Source organism: Oncorhynchus mykiss, chromosome 4, assembly GCF_057628025.1.
Source record: "Oncorhynchus mykiss isolate SJ-2025 chromosome 4, ASM5762802v1, whole genome shotgun sequence".
Classification (NCBI taxonomy): domain Eukaryota; kingdom Metazoa; phylum Chordata; class Actinopteri; order Salmoniformes; family Salmonidae; genus Oncorhynchus; species Oncorhynchus mykiss.
The window spans coordinates 65,112,951-65,137,227 of record NC_143025.1 but is presented as its reverse complement, the minus strand read 5'-3'; the positions used below and the strand labels follow the sequence as shown (position 1 = coordinate 65,137,227).

General features: G+C 44.9%; 1 protein-coding gene across 50 annotated transcripts in view; it reads left to right on the top strand.

Moving 5' to 3' along the window:
- epb41l2 (erythrocyte membrane protein band 4.1 like 2) overlaps nt 1–24,277 on the top strand; it is a 94,724-nt gene that overhangs the window by 43,700 nt on the left and 26,747 nt on the right. For 18 of the 50 annotated variants that reach the window (XR_016495382.1, XM_090232656.1, XM_090232649.1 and 15 more), the window contains exons 3-6: nt 5,517–6,079; nt 6,870–7,100; nt 18,437–18,541; nt 21,482–21,524. Coding sequence is in view for 45 of the 50 variants with exons in the window: in XM_090232656.1 (XP_090088782.1) it covers nt 7,044–7,100; nt 18,437–18,541; nt 21,482–21,524 (205 nt within the window). In the remaining 5 variants the exon portion in view is untranslated. Of the gene's footprint in view, nt 1–831; nt 1,274–5,492; nt 6,080–6,869; nt 7,101–18,436; nt 18,542–21,481; nt 21,525–24,277 lie in introns of those variants that run through there. The other 32 variants (XR_016495380.1, XR_016495378.1, XR_016495381.1 and 29 more) reach the window with 2 other exon arrangements.

The window sequence follows — 24,277 nt, the reverse complement described above, 5'->3', positions numbered from 1 at the left end:
TATGTGTTCCAACAACGAGCGATGCAGTTTTGGAATAATTGTGTCCCGTCTATTTAACAATGGGGTTCAATATGTATTGACTCAAGACATTTCAGCTTTTCATTTTTAAATCATTTGTGTCTAAAAACATAAATACACTTTGACATTACGGAGTATTGTGTGTAGGCCAGTGACATATCTCAATTTTAATTCATTTAAAATTCATGCTGTAGCACAACAAAATGTGGGAAAAGTCAAGGGGTGTGAATACTCTCTGAAGCCACTGTATATATGGTGCCACTGTATACAAATTAGTATTTGTTATCTGTAATGGTTATGATAAATTAGGCATTGTTGCACACTGTTGGCATATAGATAAATGTGCAGGCCTTGTGTTCTAAAAATTGTTTCTCAAATGCCCATCCCTAGCATCATTTTCTGCTGTATCCTACTACGGTGCACTACTGTTGGCAACATGGCTGCTAAGACCCTCTATCGTGTGTACTGTTTTGCCAATGCAGTTCACCCGTCTGTTTCACTGTACATCGACATGACTTGAGCCCTCCCATCTGTCACCCAATGTGTGAAATTAGCACTAATACTGGGATAAAGATTTGGCCAAAATGTAATTTAGGTGCTCGCCTGCTAACACCATTAGAATAATGAGTTATAACACCATGTTGATGCTTGTGAGAATAGGTGCTGAGAATAGTACATCTTGTCTACAGTCTGGAATGGTGTGTGAAACTTTCCTTTGAGGACAGGCTCCTCAGAGCTCTTTAAACTCCTGTAATTTAGGTTAGATGGGAGCCAACCCGCAATAGCTCTGCGTGTGAATGTTTGTGTGTGTGTGTGTGTGTGGTTAGCTAGCTGCTGCAGCACCAAGCTGGTGTCCCCCAAGGAGAGAGGAGAGGACTGGCATGCCTGTGCCAGTGAAAGGCGGCAGGGCCAGGGAAAAGGAAAAGGATGGAGTGAGCGAAGGAGTTGATTAGCCTTGGTCCCTGAACACAAGTGTCCATTAACAATCCATCTCTTGGCACATACACAGCCGGGGTGGGGTCTGCCTCCTTCGCTCACCCTCTCCCTCCTCCCTCCCCCATTCTCTCTCAGCAGAGTTTGGCTTCCTCTCTCGCCCTCATTCTTCTCTCGGTCTATGCCTGTCCCCCTGAGTTTGGTGCGGTAATGACAGCAGTGTATAGAGCAGGAGGAGGTTGATCAGCTGGAATACAGCACAGGACGGTGAAAGGAAAGGACCGAGTCTTGAGTCGGTCGTCAGCGGGGGGGAGAGATCACGGTAAGGTGCTGCTCTGTACTCACACCCAGCGCCACACCGCAGCGGTGCACTGGGTTACTGTACTGAGGCTGACACGGCTGGCTAATAGTCAATGCAGTTCATCTGCCGATCACTTTGATAGAATGTGAGGTCAGCTGTTTTGAGTTTAGCTGGACGCAAAGAGTGTTCAGAGTTCAGCCGTTCCTGGAGCTCATGGGTCATACGATTGAGTAGATATGGTAATGAACTAGCATTTCGCTACACCCGCAATAACATCTGCTATACATGTGTATGTGACCAATAAATGTGATCATATTTTTAAAAAATACTGGCAAATTGACTTTGCCTAGTCATTGTCCAGCTGTCATTTAATTAACCAGTGATTTGATTGGAATAATCAGTGAGGGGCGTTGTCCTGGTTGTTGTTGCAGTGACATCCTTGTTTTGCCAAGCACAGTGTCTGACCCGGTGTGTTATGAGACGTGACTTCATAATGCATGTGTGCGCAGCCGGTGACCGTGTGTAATGTCACAAAGCCAGAAGATACAAGGGCTTGATAAAGAGTTGCGACACTGTACTACAACAAATCCGCTAACCTTTGTCTAAAGATGAAACGGAACGACAGCTCCTCTCTAATGGATTCTCCTGCCACTGTCTGGGGGATGTTTTTATTGGGGGGGGGGGGGATAGAGTCCTGGGATGAGTCCTGGGATGAGGGGGAAATGAAAGCCTGCCTGTCGCAAATCCTTTTGAAGCTGCAGCATTCCCGGTATGGTATGCCTCGGTGGGGAGCAGAACCTAAGCAAAACAATCCCCAGACCAGCGCCACAGTACAGGAGCGCGCTTAGCGACGTGCTTTTTTTTCTCTCTCTCTGTCTCTCCGGTTTCCCCATTTAAGAAGAGACTCTATCAAGTACAATTACTACTCTAAAGCTCTGTTGCACCAAAAAAAAACTGTTTTAAAGAGGTTGATCGAGAAATAAGCTGATAACTGATAACAATTTCAATGGGTTTAGACTTGCTGTTTGCTACTAGGAGACTCTTCTGCATGCAGGAGGAAACCAGTTTGAGAGGTACCAGATGGTTTAGCCAAGTTACATAAGGCATGCCATAAACATTTAATTCATATAGAAAGGACATATGGGGGGGGAAGCGCTTACGGCTAGCTAGATGGGAGGGGGGGGGGCACATTTTCGGTCCACGCATGATCTGCATTTCCATTTTGAGTACAAGGCTACATGGAGATTTCCCAGACCCAGAGTGGGTATGTGAGAGCATGCTAGTCCTATTGTTGTTTAGCAGTGTGGGAATGAGAGCGAGGGGAGAGAGGGGTGGGGGGGAAAGAGGCCTTGAATCTCCTGTCTGGGGAGTTGTTGCCCTGGGCGAGATGGAAGGAGAGGCTGAAACATAACTAGAGACCTGCTTGCTGCAGGAGGAAAAAGCGGACACTGCAGCCAGTTGGGAATGAGCAGAGAAATGATCTTTATCACAGACTGCCAGTGTTGCTTCATGTCAGTTCTTGGGACTACCTGAGAACATTGAGAAAAAAAATGCGTTTTGATTCCAGACTTTGTCACTGCAATCAGTGTACTTTAATTGTCCAAACGTGTCTAATTAGTGTAATGAAACAATAGGCTGTGTTAGGGTGTAGGGAGGTGAAGTGTTTGATTTGACTGGGGATAAGCTAAATCCCTTATCACTCAACACGCTCCATATAGCCTACACTTGGGCTGGAGGTGTACAGCAAACAAAACTCACGCCGACATGCTTAAAATACCCCAGACTGTCACACCCACAGTTCTCCTAGCGTAACTGGTTATTATATAGCTGTAGATCGAGATGCGTGTTTTTACGAGCGTTAACACTTAGGCTAACCACCACCCACCTCCAGAACCAGTGTGTGTGTGTTGAGGCTGTGACTTCCAGTCTGTTCTGTCTGCTGGATTATGTCTGTGACATTAGCCTCTTAAAGAAAATACCATCTGACGGCATGAGGTGACGAGAGAGCACGTCAGTCATATGTCTCTATGGAGAGGCCATTTTGTTTTTTTGCTGACAAGGACCCAGATTGGTTTTGACAGGCTGTGTTGTTTCACTTACTCCCATGATGTGCAAGCGTTTGCAGATTTGGGATTTAGCCTGCAGTCTGCTGGGGTGGCCAGATCCTGGTTCCACTGAATGGCTGAGCAAGTCACTCCCCTGTGGCAAATTGGTAGAAATATGCTCTGAGTTTTGAACCTGTAGGCTGTGGTATTCAACATGGTATTCTATTTCAGGTAATCTCTGTTGTGATTTCATTTACCAGCCTGACCCTGCACTACATTCAGGTTAGGATTATCAGGGAATTGATGTTATGTTAAAAATACTATTTTCTTTTGATTAGATTAGGCCTAGATGTAGACGATTTCTTTGCAGTGGGTTGTGTGATTTATTGGCCTAATTTGAACCATTTGATGTGTAGCTTAGACCTACACATCTTGTCTTTATTTGTGTTTTTGTGTGTCCTGAATGTAGCCCCACACATCAGTGAGGAAGTGGTGTCTGTTACAATGCCATTTGTGGAGTTAGGTTGATTATTTTCTTAAATTGAATAAAGTCTGACGGTAAACCATCTGTTCCTTGTTATCAGGGTCTGAATGCTCACTGTTGTCGATGCGTGTCGGCGGCACGGTTTTCGTATCGGCCTCAATGTAATTGTATTCGTTGCAATTGTATTCGTCTTCTTGGCCTTAACCTGATTAAACCTAATCTGAATTGAAGAAGGCCAAAATGTGTTCTCCTAGCCTGTTCATTCTGTTCCATTTTGCTACTAAAGTGTCGCTCATCCCTGTTAGTTCTGGATAGAATCTTTTTCTTGGTTACATTTTCAACTCTTCCCTGAGTCTTCTCAGCTGCTGCCTCCCTTAATTCCCCTGTCAACTTGTCACATGACCCCTTGTAAAATGTGTGGACCCAAAAAAAAGACCATAAAATGGCTCCTCTTCTTCGTAACTCGTTGGCTAGTCATGCGTGAGGGACCATTTTTCTATTTATGAATCGCCCCGGCATGTAACCCAGAATATTGTTCCGTGCGTGCGCTCTCATAATGATTGCTACAAGAATAGTTTAACTGAAGTGAACCATGGAATGCCAGGTACATGATCAATTCTGACTTTATTCTACAGAGGTTTACAATGCAATCACATTTGTTATCAGGAGAAAGGAAATAAACCGATTTAGTCAGGGTAGATCATTTGATTTAAGTGAATTAGTCTCTACAGAGAGTCATTGCTCCACCCTGCAGCGCCTTGTCCATTTAATTTCAGAGGCTATGTCCTCCTCTGGAACATGACGTTTCCAACCCAATTACTGTCGAAACGCCATTACCCAGAGACTCAGGCAGCTGTAATATCATTGCGTTGTTTTATTTTGAGCCGTGCCATTTTCTGTGATACTGAGAGAGGCGTGGCGAACCTTAACCTCTTGCCCTTGAGTCCTGTTGTCATGGTGAATGAGTAAATGCGTTGTGCAGAGCTGTTCCCTTGTCTCTGATATTTGGGTTGAAACCCTGCCTGGGGCCACCGCTCTTCTCTTGTGGGAGATGCAGTTAGCCCCTTAGCAGCCAGCCATTGATGGCCAATGGCCTTTTGTACCATCACCCCACATGACATTTTAGTTCGCTCCAATTACATAATGTCAAAGAAATCCGTCACAATGAAACACGGCTGACAAAAATGCTGCTGATATTATGGCGTCCTCACCGTCTTTCGAATTGCGGGGTTGTGTTATATGAGAAGAAAAAAAGAACACAACGTAGACAATTAATTTATTTACAATTTGACCAACCTAAAACAAGCAACATGACAACGCACAGGCATAAAATGTGGCTTAATTTACTTGAAACTAAAGTTCACTGAAGTGAGACTTTGTCGTTGTGTTTCTTGGCTATTTACATAGTTTTGTTCACAAACTAGGTTGTTTCTCAATGTTACATTTCATCTATTAGAGAAGACAATCCGGCTACTACTCAGACTCTCAATCTCACAGGAATAAACATGACTTAAGTCGCGTTACACCGCTAACTTCCCTCCCTTAAAGGGGCAGATGAAAATTTGTCTCCTCTGTGATATTTTGGTTAGTGGACCAAAAGGTTAGTTTTAGGCCCTGGCTCATTTATTATTAGCTAGTGATTTGGGAATACATATGATACGATGTTAGCTTTTCCTGGTTTAACTCTATCCCTCTTTCTCTCTGTGTGCAGTGTGACTGGGGACCATGACGACAGAGGTGGGATCTGAGACGGAGGTGAGGAAAGAGCCGGAGAAGGCAGAGGAGCAGCCTGCAGCACCTGAATCAGAACCAGCAGCCACCAACCAGACAGACGAGGCCAAGGCCGCAGAGCAGTCCGCCAACGACCACCCCGCTCCAGCCACCGACTCAGCTGAGGCCCCCGCAGAGGCCAAGGAGAAGCAGGAGGAGGCCCAGCCCGCCGACAACGCCACACCACAGGAGGGCGAGGACACCCCAGCCTCACCACCAGCCTCAGAGAAGAAAGGGATCTCCAGGTTCCTCCCTCCATGGCTTAAGAAGCAGAAGTCTCAGAGCCAGGTGGGACCCAAAGAGAGCCAGGCTGCACCCAAGGAGGAGGCAGGCGTTGCCTCCGTGAAGGAGGAGGACGGTGAGAAGGGGGAGCAGGCCGAGGCAGAGCAGACGTCATCGCCCACAGCAGCCCAACCACAGGTGGAAGAAGAGAAAATTAACGGAGAGCCGAAACCAGAACAGAAAGAGGAAGTGAAATCGGAGGAAAAAGAGGAGGAGAATCATTCCACTGGCAGTGCAGACACTCAGGTATGCTAGCCTATATTGGCCATATTAACACCACACACCTCTTACTGTCTCTCCATTATCTTTGCTTGTGTTTTTCAATTCAACGATTCTCAGATTTAGATTTGATTTCCTCTCTGGCAGATGAGAACCCAGATTACTCTATTTACTATAGCTCTGCTTATCAAGATGGTCTTCTCTGCTGGCTGTCTGACAGTAGCGTGTCATCGTTGACCTTGCAGTCACACGACCTGATTCAACCACAGCAAGCCAAGCAGGGGCCCTGAGGAATTGGTGCCACTTAGCTCACTTCACTAGATCTCTCTGTCACTAGATATCTCTGTCAAGGTTCCTCCTTCAACCCTGTTAGGAGTATTAGTCAGTCAGTCAAAGAAGGTACATATCACTTAGTATAGAGATGTTGAATGTTCCCCTCATTTGTCCTTTATGATTTTATTACGTTGGAATCGCTGTAAGCTATTATGCTGCAGAAGAAACATCTCCTCGTTGTGCTTGTCGATATTCCAGCCAAACCCCCAGCCCCTTTCCATGTTTTAAGACTTTGATCCGCCCAATGACATCATCTACACTGATCAAGCCAATGGAAAACATAATGAGTGCTGGTTAAAAGCTGTGTGTACCGCAATAGAAGTTACACTATGGTTCTCCGTACAGATCTGTGCTGACAGAATTGATGGCACTAAGCAGAACTAGGCTACTCTTTGACAAACCACTGTTGACAAAATGGCCTTTGTGGATGTGAAGGGTTTTTCTTGTTCGCTCTGTGAATCTCCTCTTGGTGATTTGTGTCTAGCCTGCTAAGGAGGAGAAAGCAGCAGAGGAATCTCAGGAGAAGAGCGCAGCAGAAGAGGAGAACAAGGAGGCAGAGGAAGGAGGAGAGGAGAAGAAAGACGAGGAAGAGAGCCCGAAGCCTGAGGGTGGACATTCTTTTATCAAGTCACCACTGAAACTGACCAAGAAGGTGAAGATGGTGATGTGTCACGTGACCATGCTTGATGGAAGCCAGTTCCCCTGTGAGGTGGAGGTGAGTCTCTTCAATATTTATGCAAAGTAACACACCCGATCAAAGTCCAGATCCCGGACAAACCCCAAAATAGAATTGTTTCTGGACACTTCAGATCATATGGTTTAATATTGGTGATAGAAGTCAGACCAGATGTTAAGATAGTGTTTAACCCTTTGACGTGTACGAACACAGGGGTGTGATCATTCTACAGTGGCCCCTGCAGCGTACGCACAAACCGGTGTGATTAGAACACTTAATTAAACGTGGAGTTACGTTTGACGCCGCGGTCTTTTGTGTTTGAGCTGGCCACACTTATTTTTTCACAAAACATTTTGCACAAACGTTATGTCCTCGACGTTTGCAGTTTATTTATGGATGCAATTTTCAGACATTCACAGAAGTAGCAACAGCGTAACACAATTCTCATCCAAATCAGAACATGTAGGCTACATCGGTCCTAGCGCTAACTGTGTAAATAGTGTCGTCTACCGTAATTCACTTCCCATCATTGACTTCCGGAAGTTTACTCGTCCCTTCACCTTGTTACAACATCTTCACCTTGTTATAACGTCTTGCTAAAATATCTTTGGTCTGACAGGCGTTTGCGTGACACCCAGAATGCGTTGAATGATGTCAACAAACATGGCTCCACACATAGTGAGTTAATATGGCTTAGCATTAGCTCATCATAATCAGTAAAACCTTCAAAAAAGCATTTTACACGTGTCCATTATAATCTATGCAAAAATAAGAATACATTATTTGTCACAAGTACTTGAAAAATGTGAATAAACAGTAAATACATGACTACCACACAAACCATTATGCGCCATATGGTGTATTACAGTACAAACAACATAACATGATATACAGAAACGATTATCATAGCGTAATAAGGCATTTACTTTGATAGGAACGCACACATGCCCGAAGTTATTATTAGTAAGGAAAACAATAATGAAAGCAATGGGGCGCCAGCCAGAAAATGTGACAGTGGGAAAAAGTTTGTGCAGGTTCTGTTCTGACTGGAGATGCACAAATGTCTGCATACTTGACCCGAGGAAACACTGGAGAAGTGCTTGGGCTCGCATCAAAGAGCAAATTTTGTCCGTCTCATCGTAATGCCTCAAACTTCAATTGTCCACCACAATGAAATGGTGTACTTCTATGTGAATTATTGAGGAGGCGGAACACACTTCAATTCAAACTGTCAAATAAAACTTGTTTGAAAATAATTTGAAATTGACAAGTTGAAACACAGTATATAGACAATTAGCAGGCAGCATGCCTTGGTTTGAGGGTAGTGCGGGTTAACTGTCCTGTTGCGTAACAATCACATTTTGTGCAGTCTCATATCACGCACATCATTTTTTTTATTTTAAACTCACACTGGGGAGAGTTGGAGATGTAAGGTTAAAGGTGATGGATAATATTTGCTCAACTATATACACTGAGTGTACAAAACATTGAACACCTTCCTTATATTGAGTTGCACCCTCAATTCGTCAGGAAACTGTTGAGCTTGAAAAACCGGTGCGTCTGGCACCTACTATCATACCCCTTTCAAAGGAACTTAAATCTTTTGTCTTACCAAATCTCTTAATTGTCTCAAGGCTCAAGGCTTTTTTTTTTAAGTGACATCAATAAGGGATCATAGCTTTCACCTATTTTTACCTGGTCAGTCTGTCATGGAAAGAGCAGGTGTTCTTAATGTTTTGTACACATGTTTTGTACACAGTGTATGTATTGTGAATAGAGCTGGCACAATTTCATTGTAAAAGACGTAACTTCGTCGTAGATTTTTTTGTTATTCAGAAATAACAAAACATGCCGAAAAGCTGCTATGTTGTTCAATGTAGCCAAGTCAAAAATCCGACCTACGGTTCACAAATGCCCCCACGTAGGGAAATGGAGCCTGCAAGAAGAGCCTTGTGGCTGCAGGCTATTCGGTGTGGGAAATGTGGGGACGCGGTGTCCAAGTAGGCACGTAGCTGTGTGTGTGGAAAACATTTCATCACAGGTAAGACATTTAACTTGTTTAGTACAGTCTGTTTGTAACTCCACTCACTACTTGTAGCTGTATAGTCATTTTGTTTGTGTTAGTCTTGGCTAGCTTAATTTAGGGCTCGCGGGACACCTGTTGACAACTTCTGGTGAAATTAAATAAATAAATAATCATAAAAATTATGGATATTAAACATTTGGGTACATACAAGTGTCTTATATCGGTTAAAAGCTTAAATTCTTGTTAATCTAACTGCACTGTCCGATTTACAATAGGCTTTACAGTGAAAGCATGCGATTGTTTGCGGACAGTGCCCCACAACATATTTTACCACCAACACAGGCTTCATAAAATCACAAACGGCGATGAAATATTCACTTACTTTTTGAAAATCTTCCTCTGATTTGCAATCCAACGGGTCCCAGCTACAACATGTAGTTTTGTTAGATAAAATCCTTCTTTATATCCCAAAAGGTCAGTTTAGTTGACGCCATCTATTTGAGTAATCCACTCGTTCAACATGCAGAGAAAGGAATCCTAAAAGCTACCGCTAAACTTTGTTAAAACAAGTCAAAATACGTTTCTATTCAATCCTCAGGCACAATGTAATTAAACTATAAAAAATATTTAATACGGAAAGAAGTATGTTCAATAGGAAAACGATATTAGCAGGTGCGCGTCCTCTTCTGATTTCCAACTCTGAGTCCCAGTACTAAAACTCAGAATTCTTCCTCGTTTGGGAAGAAACAAGCCTGAAACCTTGAACAAAGATTGTTGACATCTAGTGGAAGCCATTGGAATTGCAATCTGGGAGCTGGATGTGGATACGCTCCTATACTTTCTCCTTTGTAAGAGCATGGGCTCTTCATTTTTGTAAAATAATTCTGGTTGGTTTTTCTTTGGATTTTCTTTTATCATATCTGTTGTGTTATAGTCTCATACATAATGTTTTACATTTCTACGTACTTCAAAGTGTTTTCTATCCAATGGTACCAAGTATATGCATATCCTGGATCTGGGCCTGAGTAAAACGCAGTTTACTTTGGGCACGTCAGTCAGGCGGAAATTCTGAAAAAAGGACCTTAGCCCTAACAAGTTTTAATGTTCTGGTCTGTAGCTAGCTAGCACTCACTCAAGTGGCTGCTAACATCGCCAAGAAAAGGGGCATGATGGAAGCCCTACACTATGATGTTTTTCTAAACAGTGAGAACGATAGGGAGCAGGTAATGTTGAAAAGTCATCTTTAGACATGTTGTACTTTTCTTAAATGTACTTTTGTAATTGACTAAAACAAGCAGACGACAAGAAAATTGCGTTTGAAAGAGGTAAGGTTTTTCCTGTGTGCCAAAGGGGTAAACCACAGGTTGTTTTCTTTAGGTAATTGTCTTTTTATCTTTTTCATAGGGAAAAAAATTGCCTGCCTTTTAACGCCGTGTTTTGACAGATGCATTTTTTTCCGTTTTATAGAAGATTCTGTGCAAGGATTATTGTTGTTGCAGATAAGCATTCAGAACCATTGTCATGTAGTTTAGCGTTGTCCCAGAGGAAAACAACAGTGCAGTGTACTGGAGCTGTACACAACACAGCACAGCAGCCTCTCCTTATTCGATGAACCTCATCACCATAATTCAGTTTTGCGCAGGAAGAGGATAGCATTACGTGTAATCCTGTTGAATAGATTGAGGTTTTTGTATCAGACATTTCATTGTTATTTCCTCCCTTGCTACCGGTGGAGTCTGAGGCTATTTATAGTAGTGCTGAGATTTGCCAGGGACCCCACGATACGATATCACAATACTTAGGTGCTGATACGACTTGCCTGGTTAAATAAAAACAATTATTGCGTTTCGATACTGTAATTTTTTCCGATGTTCCAAATGTATTGCACACGTATAGCTTCTGTGCTGTGCTGCGGCTGCTGATGATCTCAGCAGGACATCAACCTATAAACTCAAGTGGAGTAGAGGTGACTAACTAGGACACAGCAGGGAGAGTACTGGAGAGAACCGAGAGGAGAGGTTGGGCACCTAAAGAAGGGAACATCAGGGAGACCAAATTAACCATTTAGCTGACTGCTGCTCTCAGGGGCCATGACAACACAAGTTAAGTTGATAATACTGTGTTTGGTAGGACCTACTTCTCAGCTGGAGTAAAGGATTTATTGTGGATTTTGGCCTATCTGTAGGTGCAATAAATTATGATGATTTTGATTGTTGGTTTTGAGTCAGGTAATCATAGCATAGTTGATTAGTAGATTCTGTTGTGACCTTTTATAGTGGGATAGAGAGGCTGAGAACATCAAGGCAGCCAGTTTTTGCTGAACAAATGGCTCTCTACATCACTGCATGGTTTAGCCTAGCTGTTACTATTGGACAGATTTTTTGGCCGAGGTCCACTGTAAACCCCATAACACTGCAGCCTGCATTGATGATACTTTTGGTGATGTGGTGTATGTGGACACCTCTTCAAATGAGTGGATTTGGCTATTGCTGACAGGTGTATAAAATTGAGCACACAGCCATGCAATCTTCATAAACAAACACTGGCAGTAGAATGGCCTTACTGAAGAGCTCAGTGACTCTGGAGCAGTGGACTCTGGAGCAGTTGGACTCTGGAGCAGTGGAAACGCTTTCTCAAGTGTGAATCACGCTTCACCATCTGGAAGTCTGACAGACGAATCTGGGTTTGGAGGATGCCAGGGGAACGCTACATGCTCCAATGCATAGTGCCAATTGTAAAGTTTGGTGGAGGTGGATTAATAGTCTGGGGTTGTTTTTCATGGTTCGGGCTAGACCCCTTGGTTCTAGTGCAGGGAAATCTTAACGCTACTGCATGCAATGACATTCTAGATGATTTTGTGCTTCCAACTTTGTGGCAACAGTTTGGGGAAGGCCCTTTCCTGTTTCAGCATGACAATGCCGCCGTGCACAAAGCGAGGTCCATACAGAAATGATTTGTCGAGATCGGTTTGGAAGAACTTGACTGGCCTGCACAGCCCTGACCTCAACCCCGTCGAACACCTTTGGGATGAATTGGAACGCAGACTGCGAGCCAGACCTAATCGCCCGACCTCACTAATGCTCTTGTGGCTGAATGGAAGCAAGTCCTCTCAGCAATATTCTAACATCTAGTGGAAAGCCTTCCCGGAAGAGTGGAGGCTGCTAAAGCAGCAAAGGGGGGACCAACTCCATATTAACGCCCATGATTTTGGAATGCGATGTTCGACAAGCAGGTGTCCACACACTTTTGGTCATTTAGTGTCATGTATTATTGTTTCTCCAGCATAGCAGGTGAATTAGTGTTTCACTACATTGGACCATAGATCAAGTTCCCTAGTGTCTCATTTCCACGTTGTTACTCCCCCTCATTCCCTTTTGCCCTGAAGTTTATTTTCATTTGCCTACTAATGAGCCGTGGGATGATGAGAAATCAATAGCCTACATCATGTGTTTTTGAAGGCACCATTCCCTGCAGTGACATTTATTTTAAAGTCTGTTTGGGTTCTTCCATGGGTTTGAATGATGTGGGCTATCATCTGGTTTCGCTGTGGGTGGAATTCGATGTCATGGGTGGAGCTGGGAGGTCATGGGACTGAACTTGGGCCTGTGTTTGGTGGAGGGCCCACAGGTGTTGGGTGGAGGGCTGCCCTCTCTTTCTCTCTGGCCCTCAGGTGTTGGGTGGAGGGCTGCCCTCTCTTTCTCTCTGGCCCTCAGGTGTTGGGTGGAGGGCTGCCCTGTCTTTCTCTCTGGCCCTCAGGTGTTGGGTGGAGGGCTGCCCTCTCTTTCTCTCTGGCCCTCAGGTGCACGTAAAGCCCCTTGTTATATTTGGGATTTTTGTGGTTTATACACTAAAGGGATAAGCACTGGTGTTGAGGGGACCTTAACCGCTGACCTGGAAGGGATGGGTGGATGACACCCCCCTGCCCAAGCCCCAGTCCCTCGCAACTTCTACCCCCCCTGACCGGGCTGGGGTAAAAGCAGGCTGCACGGCGGGTGCTCGTCTGGTGTTCTCGTCTAGTTCTCTGGAGCCCACCACGTTCACAAGCATGGCAGATTAGAGGGGGGTCCTGAGCCCCTCACAGATTAAACCTGTAGCATCTGCTGTCCCCCACAGAGGCGTGGCAAACCAACCCTGCCTGCAAACTCATAACCTAGTCATCATATCTTCCAGTTAGTCACTCAGCTATCTCCAATAAGATCCACTCAGTAGGATAGAGGGACCTTCTCTTCATAATTACAAGTCAAGTGTTAAAGCTAGTTAGACTTAAGCAAACGCGACCATCTAATATGTTATTGATTCTCTCTCATTGGTTATTCATGTGTAGGCTAGTCATTTTCCCATCCTGGAGGCTAAGGGGTTTCACTGTGTGTGATTGAGAGTGTTTGTGGATTCCAGTGCAGCTGAACATGCGTTTTGAGATGGCTTGTGAATGGGCCCCAACACTAATTGCTGTTTGAACAGGGCCAGCTTTGTTCACAGTTTCAGAATAGCTGAGGCATCAGTAAATGCCATTGTTGGGAAGTATTCAGCCAGAAGACAGTGGCATATTTATAACGAGGTGCAATGCCTACAGTCTATCTGGGAGCGTTTGGAAAATGGAGAACAACAAAGTGTTCCAGAGATTAACCTTAATTTTGGGGAGAGAAGCAAAGCAAGCGCCCACACTAACCCTCAGTGGAAAACAATTACATGTTTCATGGAAGCACACTAGGGCCACTTCAGACATTCTCAACTGTCTCCCTTTGAAAGTAATTTATATTCTTCTCTCAAACATGTTGTTTAGGTCCTTATTTTATGCGACTTGAATTGAGAGCTAATGGAAATGCCAAAATCTGACTGCACGGCCGTAGTTCTCTCTCGACGTACTCCAAGGTGTTCTCTGAGACAGACTGAATGGTGTTGACAACTGGAACAGCGCGCATGTTTCCGAGTAAGTTCTGCAAAATAGGAAAGGGTCCAAGTTGCTTGAATATGCTTGCAGTCAACCCCTAGTGATGTCGCCTACGTCTTCTAACACCTTCTACTCATGAGACCAAGCCTATGCATATACAGTTATACAAACTTGCAGGAGAGACAATAGTTTGTGTTTTCTAAAGGCTCAGCAGTAATTTTCCTCTCCCCAAGTTGCTTTATGTATGTCTGACCTGTCTCTTATCTCTTTCACTCCCCTGCAGGGTTCTGTGTCTACGAATCTCTTTTAGCCTTGAGGCGCTTTCTCACAGACACACTGTTTTGACTGCAATAACTCACACATCTCACAGACCGTTTCTTATAGGAAGCAGAGACTAGAAAAGAACTGTGGAACAATATTAAACCTTACAATGCATATATATATATATATATATATGGCTAATCTGTAGTCCAGGACCCTATAGATGAATGAGGGAGGGGTCTCATAGCCCTTCCTATTCTATTAATACAACAAAAGCATAATCAATTATTGTAATACTTAAATAATTTGGTGCAGCCCCTATTGTGACCCCCCCCCCCCGTCACAGCCAGGCTTGACCAGACCAGGCCCCAGCCCATTAGGACCATTAGTGGGGTGTGGAGGTGTCTCTGGGAGACTACAGCCTGTGCGGCGTGCCTCCCCCTTCTCTCTCTCCTCCTGGGGTCTGGGCTGCTGCCTGCATGGTAAATCCACTGGTGGACTGGGCTGCTGGTGGATCTGTCTGTTCTCATGCACTCTTGACAAGGCCTTGCAGTTCCAGGTATACTCTCTCCCTCACACATTTTCCCTTGCTTTGTGAGTGCCTTGCAATAATGAGAGCGACGAAACCACAACATTTGTGTGTGTGTGAACAAACCGTAATGGCGTCTGGGCCTCTGCAGCAACGTAGTCATCTCCTCTTCAGCCAGTGGTGTGGCTCTGTGCAGTACAAGGCTGCTTCCGCTGTGTTCCGCTTGGCTACAGAGTCCTGCTGCATTTGTTCACCATCGGCTCAATGCGGACGGACACGTATGAGTCTAATCTGCTGAAACAGCAGGGAGCTCTGGGGCGCCGGAAAGACCAGTCTCGCCATCACACACGCGCACACGCACACAGCAGGTAGCCTAGCGGTTAGCTCGTTGAGACGGTAACCAAAAGGTCGCTAGTTTGAATCCCCGAGCCGACAAGGTGGAAAAAAATCTCTGTGCCCTTGAGGTAAGCACTTAACCCTAATTGCTCCAGGGTTGCCATCTATAATGGCAGACTGGCGTGACCCCACTCTGAGGGTGTCTCAGGGGGGAGTTGGGTTATGCAAAAAAACAAAACAAAAATGTCCAATTCACTTGTATGCATATAATACACATTGTAAATGCGTGAAATGGGACAGATATCAGCACCCACCAAATTACTGTTATACACACCAACTTCCCTTTCTCTCTTTTGTAGTGGATGCAGACAAAGGGTGTCTGTGTTGTCTACCGTCCATTCCCCTTGCTTCTCTCTATAGATTGTCTGCATGTGAATTTGATTCTTGCTGTTTTGTTTCGGGCAGATTTCTCTATAAGCCTATGGGAGATGATAAAACTGTGTCTGGATGTCTGGATTCTTGACTTCCAGCCATGGACAGAGTCGGACACTCCCTTCTGTCGCTTTCTCCCAGCCTGTCCTCTGTCTCTCTCTCTCCCACCCGGTCTCTAATGTCCCAGTGATGGACCCCTCCCTCCTGATTGCAAAACAATGTTCAGACATCAGGAATGCTCCCATAAAACCAACTGAGTAGAAACAGTTAGTGTTTTCTTGGAGATTCCCAGTGTTTGGCCAAATCCGTCATTTGTTTGGTAGTAAGACGATGTGTTCTTTAGGTACCATTGTTGACTGTAGATTGATATTTGCTACCAGCACCAGACCTGTTTGTTGTCTATGGTGGGGGGGGGGGGTCCGAAAAGGCTTTCGTTTGAGATGTACCCCTCTAAGTGTCCTTATAGGAATCGTGCTGTAGAGATTCACTCATGAGCATTTCAATTAGGCTGCTGCCCAGCTCCCTGCTCCCAGCTCCACTTGGCCTGCTAATTAGTCCTCACTGGGTGGATTGTTGGTGGTGCCACCATGTTCCTCTCTGGGCTGGTTCACCTTGGTTCGATAAGATGATTGGACATGGCACTGTATGCATCAACGGCTGCACTGCTGCATTATTCAGGGCAACTCGCTAGCATTGATTTCAACTTGTTAAATATGCCAAAGCATTACTTTTTCACACCCAGACCCTCACATACATATAATACCACAAATCCCCCCCCCCCCCCCCCCCCCCCAAGAAGATGTCTGCTACTGTACTCTATGCCCCAAAGTTCCAAATACACAAACACTGTCATAAAACCCACTTGACCTGCTTGGCGTGTGACTGCCAGTGAGGCAATACTATTGCTGTGGCCTCCGCTCTGCATTGCTGAGGCCAAAGCAGACAGGGCAAGGCCCTTGTTCCTGAAATGCCCTCTGTTAGCATGGTAATGACTGATCTAATTGACCTGCACTGTAGAGCGGGGCCAATGGAAGAATCCTAATGAGGCTAGCTAGTAGCTCGCTAACGTCGTAGAAGTCTAGCTCCACCTTTATGACGACTGCCCCAGCCTGCACTCCTCGCCCAGGTAACCACAAGTTTGTTTTCATGGAGCATCAGCCCTCTGGAGGGAGCATCTCTCTCAGCAGCACGGTTGGGCTTTGGGTGGTGTTTACCTTACCTCTAGTTGAGCCTAGCGTAAATAGCTGTGACTTTGAAGAGGCTGTCAGAAACCGTGTAAGCTTATATGGATGGACTGTATAAGACCTGGAAGTTTTTATGGTGCCTTTGGTCTGCGACTGTGCTTTTACAGCTGCCAATGAGATTACTTTGCTGTTCTCGTTCCATTGAGATGTAGCTGTCAAACATTTTTACTAGGAAGTATGTGACTTGCAGCAGGAGGCAGTAATTCCGATTAGGACTTGTCTGCTTGTGCTGCGGTCTCTCTCTGTCAGGCACTGCTCGGGCGAGGGCACAGACCGTTTCATTGCATTTGCACTGAAATCCGAGCTTCAATTTGAAGCGTCTAAAATCTCCCGCCTAATGGTCGAACGATTTTTATTTAATTTATTTTTTTACAGTGCTGCCTACTTTGCTAATGCACTTCAAAGCAATGGCTTCCGCATGGCCAGTAGTAAGAATGGGGGAAATCCGTTTTGCTGTTTGCCTACAATCCTTAGTGACTTGACCAGTCACTACTGAAGTGCTTTAGTAGAAGAAAGAGATGGCCCTGAACTGAACGTTGATCCTCCCCATCGGGCTTCTGTTTTCTAAACTGAGTTCCTGTCTTGATTGGTTAACATGTTGTGCAGAAGGGCGTGCCACGGGCGGAAAACGCAAGGTCATGTGTAAAGTGATTCATTTAAAGCCAAACAAAGGCAGCACCTTGGACACACATCTCAGAATCCACCTGGTGCCAAATCATGTGTCTCAGGGCCACACCCCTCTGGCTACTAGGATGTTGCAGCCTCCAAGCTGATAGACTGTTAGCAAAATACTTTCTTCTCTGTCACTCTCTCACTCTACAGACGATCTAATGTAACAGTGTTTATTGTCGGGGAGCAGGGGGAGGGGGAGGTGGTGGTGGTGGGGGGGGGCACTCAAAAAGCTTCACCAGTGTCCTTCTTGGGAGTGACTGATAATACTAGCATACCTTAAATATCTCCGCTTTCCCAAGGAGGCGAAAATGCATAGCTTTTTTTTCTTTCCATCTTCATCCCCCTCTGTCTAGAATGCAGTGTCATTGTCCTTTGTGGACTTTTTCTGGTTATTGTCCCTCAGACCAAGGCAATGTGTTGCCCCGAGGAGGTAGTGTGGTAGTTCGCCCCCTTTGTCCACACTGCAATGTGTCCCAAATAGCTCCCTCATTCCACCAATGTCAAAGGACCAATAATGCTCACGCAATCCGTGGGGATTTTCCTGTAATGCCTATACTGTCTGGTTCTGCTGTGCAGGCGAATACAGGGCCAGTTGGAGAGAGCTGCCAAGCTGTCCCAAACGGCTGCATATCTGTCTGCCTGTCTGTCTGCAGGGCAAATGTCAGCTCACACCCAAGAGATGCCCTGGAGGAGTGCATTCTCTAGAGTTCTCTGACACTTTCAACACACAGCCATACAATTGTGGCATTCATGAGCCAGATAAATGAACCTCCACGTGAATGAACCCTGTCATAACGAACTGTGAAAGATGTAATATTGTTCACTAAATGAATATATTTTTCTCCTTGTCCCGTTATCTAAATAATCTGCCTCGCTGCTATTGTAGGTTGTGATTTTTTTTATTTTTAATGTCCACTGTTCTTTATAATTGATGATTAGTGACATGGTTTTCATGCTCTTCTCTTTGTTCTTCCCTCTCTGCAGAAACGGGCGAAAGGCCAGTACCTGTTCTTTAAAGTGTATGAAGCCCTGAACCTACTGGAGAAGGACTACTTTGGGTTGAGTTACAAAGACAACGCTGACCAGACGGTAAAGTCATTGTGTTTTTAGCCACATTCTTCTACAGTGAGATCTGAAGCCCTGCTTTAAAAGAAGAGACTGGCTTTTTCAGAACAGTAAAAAAATAAATAAATAGAAATGCAAACGTATATTCTACTCAGATCCACTTTTGGGGGAATGTTTTGTTTCTAAAGTAGCAGTACTTCTAGGCCTAACTACACTGAACGAAAATATAAACGCAACATGCAACATTTTCAATGTTTTTACTTGAGTTACAGTTCATATAAGGAAATCGGTCAATTTAAATTAATTCATTAGGTCCTAATCTATGGATTTCACATGACTGGGAATACAGAGATGCATCTGTTGGTCACCGATACCTTTTTTTTTTTTTTTTTAAGAAAAGGTAGGGGTGTGGATCAGAACCAGTCAGTATCTGGTATGACAACCACTTGCCTCATGCAGCACGACACATGTGCTTTGCGTAGAGTTGATTGTGGCCTGTGGAAAGTTGTCCCATTCCTCTTCAATGGCTGTGCAAAGTTGCTGGATATTGGCAGGAACTGGAACACGCTGTCGTACACGTCGATCCAGATGCTCAATGGGTGACATGTCTGGTGAGTATGCAGGCTATGGAAGAACTGGGACAATTTTCATTTTTCAGGAATTATGTACAGATCCTTGCAACATAGGGCCGTGCATTATCATGCTGAAACATGAGGTGATGGCGGCGGATGAATGGCACGACAATGGGCATCAGGATCTCGTCACGGTATCTCTGCATTAAAATTGCCATCGGTAAAATGCAATTGTGTTTGCTGTCCTTATCTTATGCCTGCCCCATACCCTAACCCCACCGCCACCATGGGGCACTCTGTGCATAACGTTGACGTCAGCAAAGCTTGCCCACAAGACGCCATCGGTTGAAACTGGGATTCATCCCTGAAAAGCATAGTTCTCCAGTTTGCCAGTGTCCATTGGTTACGACACCATACTGCAGTCAGGACAATAACCTGGTGAGGCTGACAAGCACGCAGATGAGCTTCCCTGAGATGGTTTCTGACAGTTAGTGCAGAAATTCTTTGGTTTTACAAACCCACAGTTTCATCAGCTCTCCGGGTGACTGGTCTCAGACGATCCCACAGGTGAAGAATCCGGTTGTGGAGGTCCTGGGCTGGCATGGTTACACGTGGTCTGCAGTTGTGAGGCCGGTTAGACATACTGCCAAATTCTTTAAAATGACATTGCAGGCGGCTTATGGTATAGGAATTAACATAAAATTATCTGGCAACAGCTTTGGTGGACATTCCTGCAGTCTGCATGCCAATTGCACGCTCCCTCAAAACTTCTGTGGCATTGTGTTGTGTGACAACATTTTGGTGGCCTTTTATTGTCCCCAGCACAAGGTGCACCTGTGTAATGATCATGCTGTTTAGTCAGCTTCTTGATATGCCACAACTGTCAGGTGGCTAGATTATCTTGGAGAAATGGTCACGAACATGGATGTAAGCACATTTGTGTACAGGATTTGCGAGAAATACGCTTTTTGTGTGTGTGGGAAATTTCTGGGATTGTTTATTTCAGCTCATGAAACATGGGACCAACACTTTACATGTTGCGTTTATATTTTTGTTCAGTGTACTTCCTAAGATGAATCATATAATAACCTCTCTCCCAATAGCACAGATGTTTTTGCGTTTATGTCCTCAAACTTTTTTTTATATCGTTCCTCAATTGTGTAATTAGCTAGACTTTTATTCTGCTACAAAAGTTACAATGACTAATGGTTTGACTGCATAATATCCCTCTCGTGATCAATATAACATTTGAAACGGTTTAGCGGGCCTGATGGACCACATAATTGATTGTTTAAAAATAAAAAGACGTTTTAACAAAGGCCTGAATGAACCAACAGTGATTCATAAAAGTCAGATGGACGATAAACTGTGTGCTAAGGCCAGCCCATCCTCACAGGAATGTCTGAAGTGTGCAGTTAACCTCCAGAGAACCCAGATATGCTTCCAGGGAATAACATCAGTTATATTCCAGATCTATGTCAACACAGTTTGTTGGGATGCTCTCTAATATCACTGGTTGGAGACAGACGAGGTTCCGCTCAACCAACTTCAGTCCAGACTGACTCTGCTCTGCTCTGCCTTGCTCTGCTCTCGCCCCCTGCCAACCAAGCAGGCCTGCTTCACAGACCCATATCCTTCTCTCACATTGCCTGTCGGTATTCTTATGGCTTTGGTCCTGAACTTTAAAGTCTCCTCTGCACACTCTAACTGGAGCTTAATGACACAGAGTCAACACACTCCACAGTCTGTCCGCAGGCTCAACATCAGTCATTGAGGGGTGACTGTTTGGAGAGAGATCAGCATATTTGCGGTGGGGCTGCATGCAGAGTTTTGTTCCACGTTGACACTGGAAACTGCAGGCTAGCCAGGGGGGTGGCGGGAAAAGGCTGTATAATATAGGCTAGTGTAGTTTAGTGGATTGGGTTTTCATCGTGTGTGTGTTTTTTATATGAAAGTGGAGCACAGAAGTCGAAGGATCAGACCAGTAACGACAACCGTGGCGAGTTTTGTTGTCTGGATTGGTGCTAAATGTACTTTTTGTTGTTGTTGTATTTTACAGCAGCTCTGTGCCTAATGCTTCCCTCTGTCTTGTTTTTGATGACGCTCGTCTTGACATACCTGATCTCCTACAGTACTTACATGAGAAATGGCACAGTGTTCTTATGTTTTAGATGGTGCATCTTGCCTAGTAGTTATTTGCAATATGGACGTTTTCACAATCAAAATCCCACCTGCATTTGTCTAACATGAGTTGCCAATCACCATGGTTACTCAACAGGGAAACTATGAAGTCTGTGGTCAGTGAACTGCTAGAAGTCTGATACTGTGTGGTTTGAAGTGCTGCATGCTTGTTGAAACCAAAACGAGTAGCTCCTTTGTTTCTCTTTTATAGTGCTGGTTGGACCCTACAAAGGAGATCAAACGTCAGATCCGCAGTAAGTTGTGTTTTTTTAAACCTCTTGAAACCTATTTCTGTATGAGGTTTCTCATTAAGTTACCGGGCCACCATGGTACTCACTAATTGGCTTTACTGTACATACCAACCTAATGAAAGGCTTCCACACTATACCCTGTTATTTCACCCACCATTTTCTCCCCGTTCACTGTACGCTCTCTTCCGATAGCCCTAATAGCTAATGTAACTGTTGATATTTACTAGATCTTTTGCAGAGACACATTTTTATTTTTTTATTTTTTCATGAGTGAGATACTCTTTTCACATCTGGACATTGGATTGCAGTAATTCTGGATGGGGCTGGGGAGGGGGAATGTGTTGGGGATTATGTGTGTTGGGTGGAGGGAGGCTGCGCTCTGCTGAACCTCTGGGCAGAGAGAAGGGAAGGGGGGCGCTCCCCACCCCCAGTCTGATACTCCCAGAGCACTTAGCTTCCAGTAACACCGGCCAGACGTTTGCACATAGTTACACCCCCGAGGGAATTCAACATGTAGCGATGGGAACAGCGGCTCCGAGCGGAGGTACTTTCTGTCCAGGGATGCGTTAAGAGTGTAACACGTCGTGCAGTACAGCCCCAGTGGCCTGCAACAGGCCTCTTCTGTTCCACCGACTCTTACAGTGGTCATTCTACCTGGCTCTCCAAGAGCCAAACCTATGCCACTTTTCTAGCCTTATCTCTCAGTCTTGTTTGGACTGGTTCAACACCTTGTGTCATTAAGTGAGAAACAGACATATGCCCTTTGAGATAAATTCAAAATATCTGGAGCGCTGGCTGATAAGGGAGGCCACCGTTAGACTGACTTGACTGATTCAGATCAGTAGGCAGGCGGAGTTCACAATCAGGCCTGCAACTGAAATCACTAGTGGTTTATGTTACTAAGTCACATGTCACTGACTACCAGTGGGTTCCAGTGAAATCATAGATATTGGCGCACTCCATTTTCTTTAGCATATGAAATGAATCCCTCTTCGTTAAGATAATGGCCTGTGCTCTCGCTGGTTGGGGTTTGAGTGCTCTCTCCGCAGAGAGATGGAAAGACTTGGAGCGCAGCAGTGCAGAGGAAATTGCCCTGACATGAAGTCATCTTCTCTGGGATAGAATTTTGTGCAGCTTGACTCTGGACATGATGTCACCAATGTGTGTGTGGGTGGAGGTAACATGCGAGAGAGACCGGACGATGGAGAAGCTTTGTATTTGTTTCACTTATTGAACCTATTGTGTAGGATTTCAGACCAGTGGTGTATTGCTGGTGGATATCATTCTATGATATGATACACCCCATTTTCATTTAAGGTGTCTGTTTACCCTGTTTACCCTGTAATAGTGTTCAATTGTGTGTGTGTGTGACTGGGGAATGGAGGCTGTCACATGACATGAATTGAGGCCTCTGGTCGGACCCACTTATCTGCAGGCTGTGACTCTGACTGGAACCTTTCAAGGATAACTGAAGCGAGGCAGAGTGGAGGGGGGAGACTGAAATCCACTGTGTCCCTGTCACACCACCACGGTTGGACCTTTTTGCATGGGCATCTTTGGAAAAACAGTTACTTTTTAATGAGTCTGCCTATGAATGCTCACTGGGGAAATTACCCTGACTTCCAAAGGTGCTTCTGTGTGCTAGATAACACCAGTTTTTATTTTTCTCTCTCTCGATATTCGTCCTCTTTCACACCTGGAATACTACATTTAATGGGATCATTGAAGCTACTGTTCTGCAAAGTTTTCCTGCCACACACACCCACCAGAAAAACACAATGTTCCTGGACAGATCAAGTGGTATTAGTCCCTCGGATTGAGATAGTCATGTGATTAGAGCTTCAACCTCCCAGTAGCACCAGTGAATGAACCCTCCCCTCATTGATTGTGAAGGGTGATCGTCCAGACATGTGACTTGCTCTGAGCCAGCTGCCTCGCATTCCAGTGTATCAGTCTTTAATTTGCCCCCAAGCTTCCTCAAATGGTCACTGACCTCCTCCGCTCAGTCCAGCTGAAGGACAACGGCCACAATATGACTACTGTTGGAACAGTGCCGCTGGGGTCATTTTTGGAATTCCTCTAACATATTTGACATATCCTGTATCCCATGGCCAGGCTAAGCGTGGGTGAATTCAGCATGGTTTCCCTTCGCATGTCTTGTGGGAAAATAAAGTACACATTTTTTTGTTGTTGTATGATTTTCTTTGACCTCTCAGTTGTTCAGACTTCCTGAATTCCTTCCCGTTTTCGCCACACCGTCAATGGAATTGTTTGCTTGCCTGGCTTTTCATCCCAACGTTCACTCTCACATGGCCTTGGGATTCTGGGAAGGATGAAAAGCAGAGCCCTTCGTTGCTGCAGCAGAATAAATGGTCCCCATGGGATCACTTCATAATTACTCTGTTCCAGCGTACTGTCCAGACGAGACCCGGGACACTCACTCGCCTGCAGCTGAACAGAAAGGACATTACTATCTCTCTCCACTGATGAGCAACACAGAACCTCCACTGGGAGGTTTTCATTATTTCATTATCCCTTTTCTGCATAGAAAAATCCATAATTCCTAATACGTTTCAGACTGTACATTTCAGGGAAAGACCATTAAGTCTGTTATGTCAGGACACGGTTGACATTTGTTTTCAATTAAGCCGTTGTGTAACGTCCCTCGCCCAGATGAAAGAGGGAGAGAGAGAGACTGTCGTCATCATCATCCATCTCTTCTCTCCCCGGGTGTAATCAGGCTAGCGCTAGCCCAT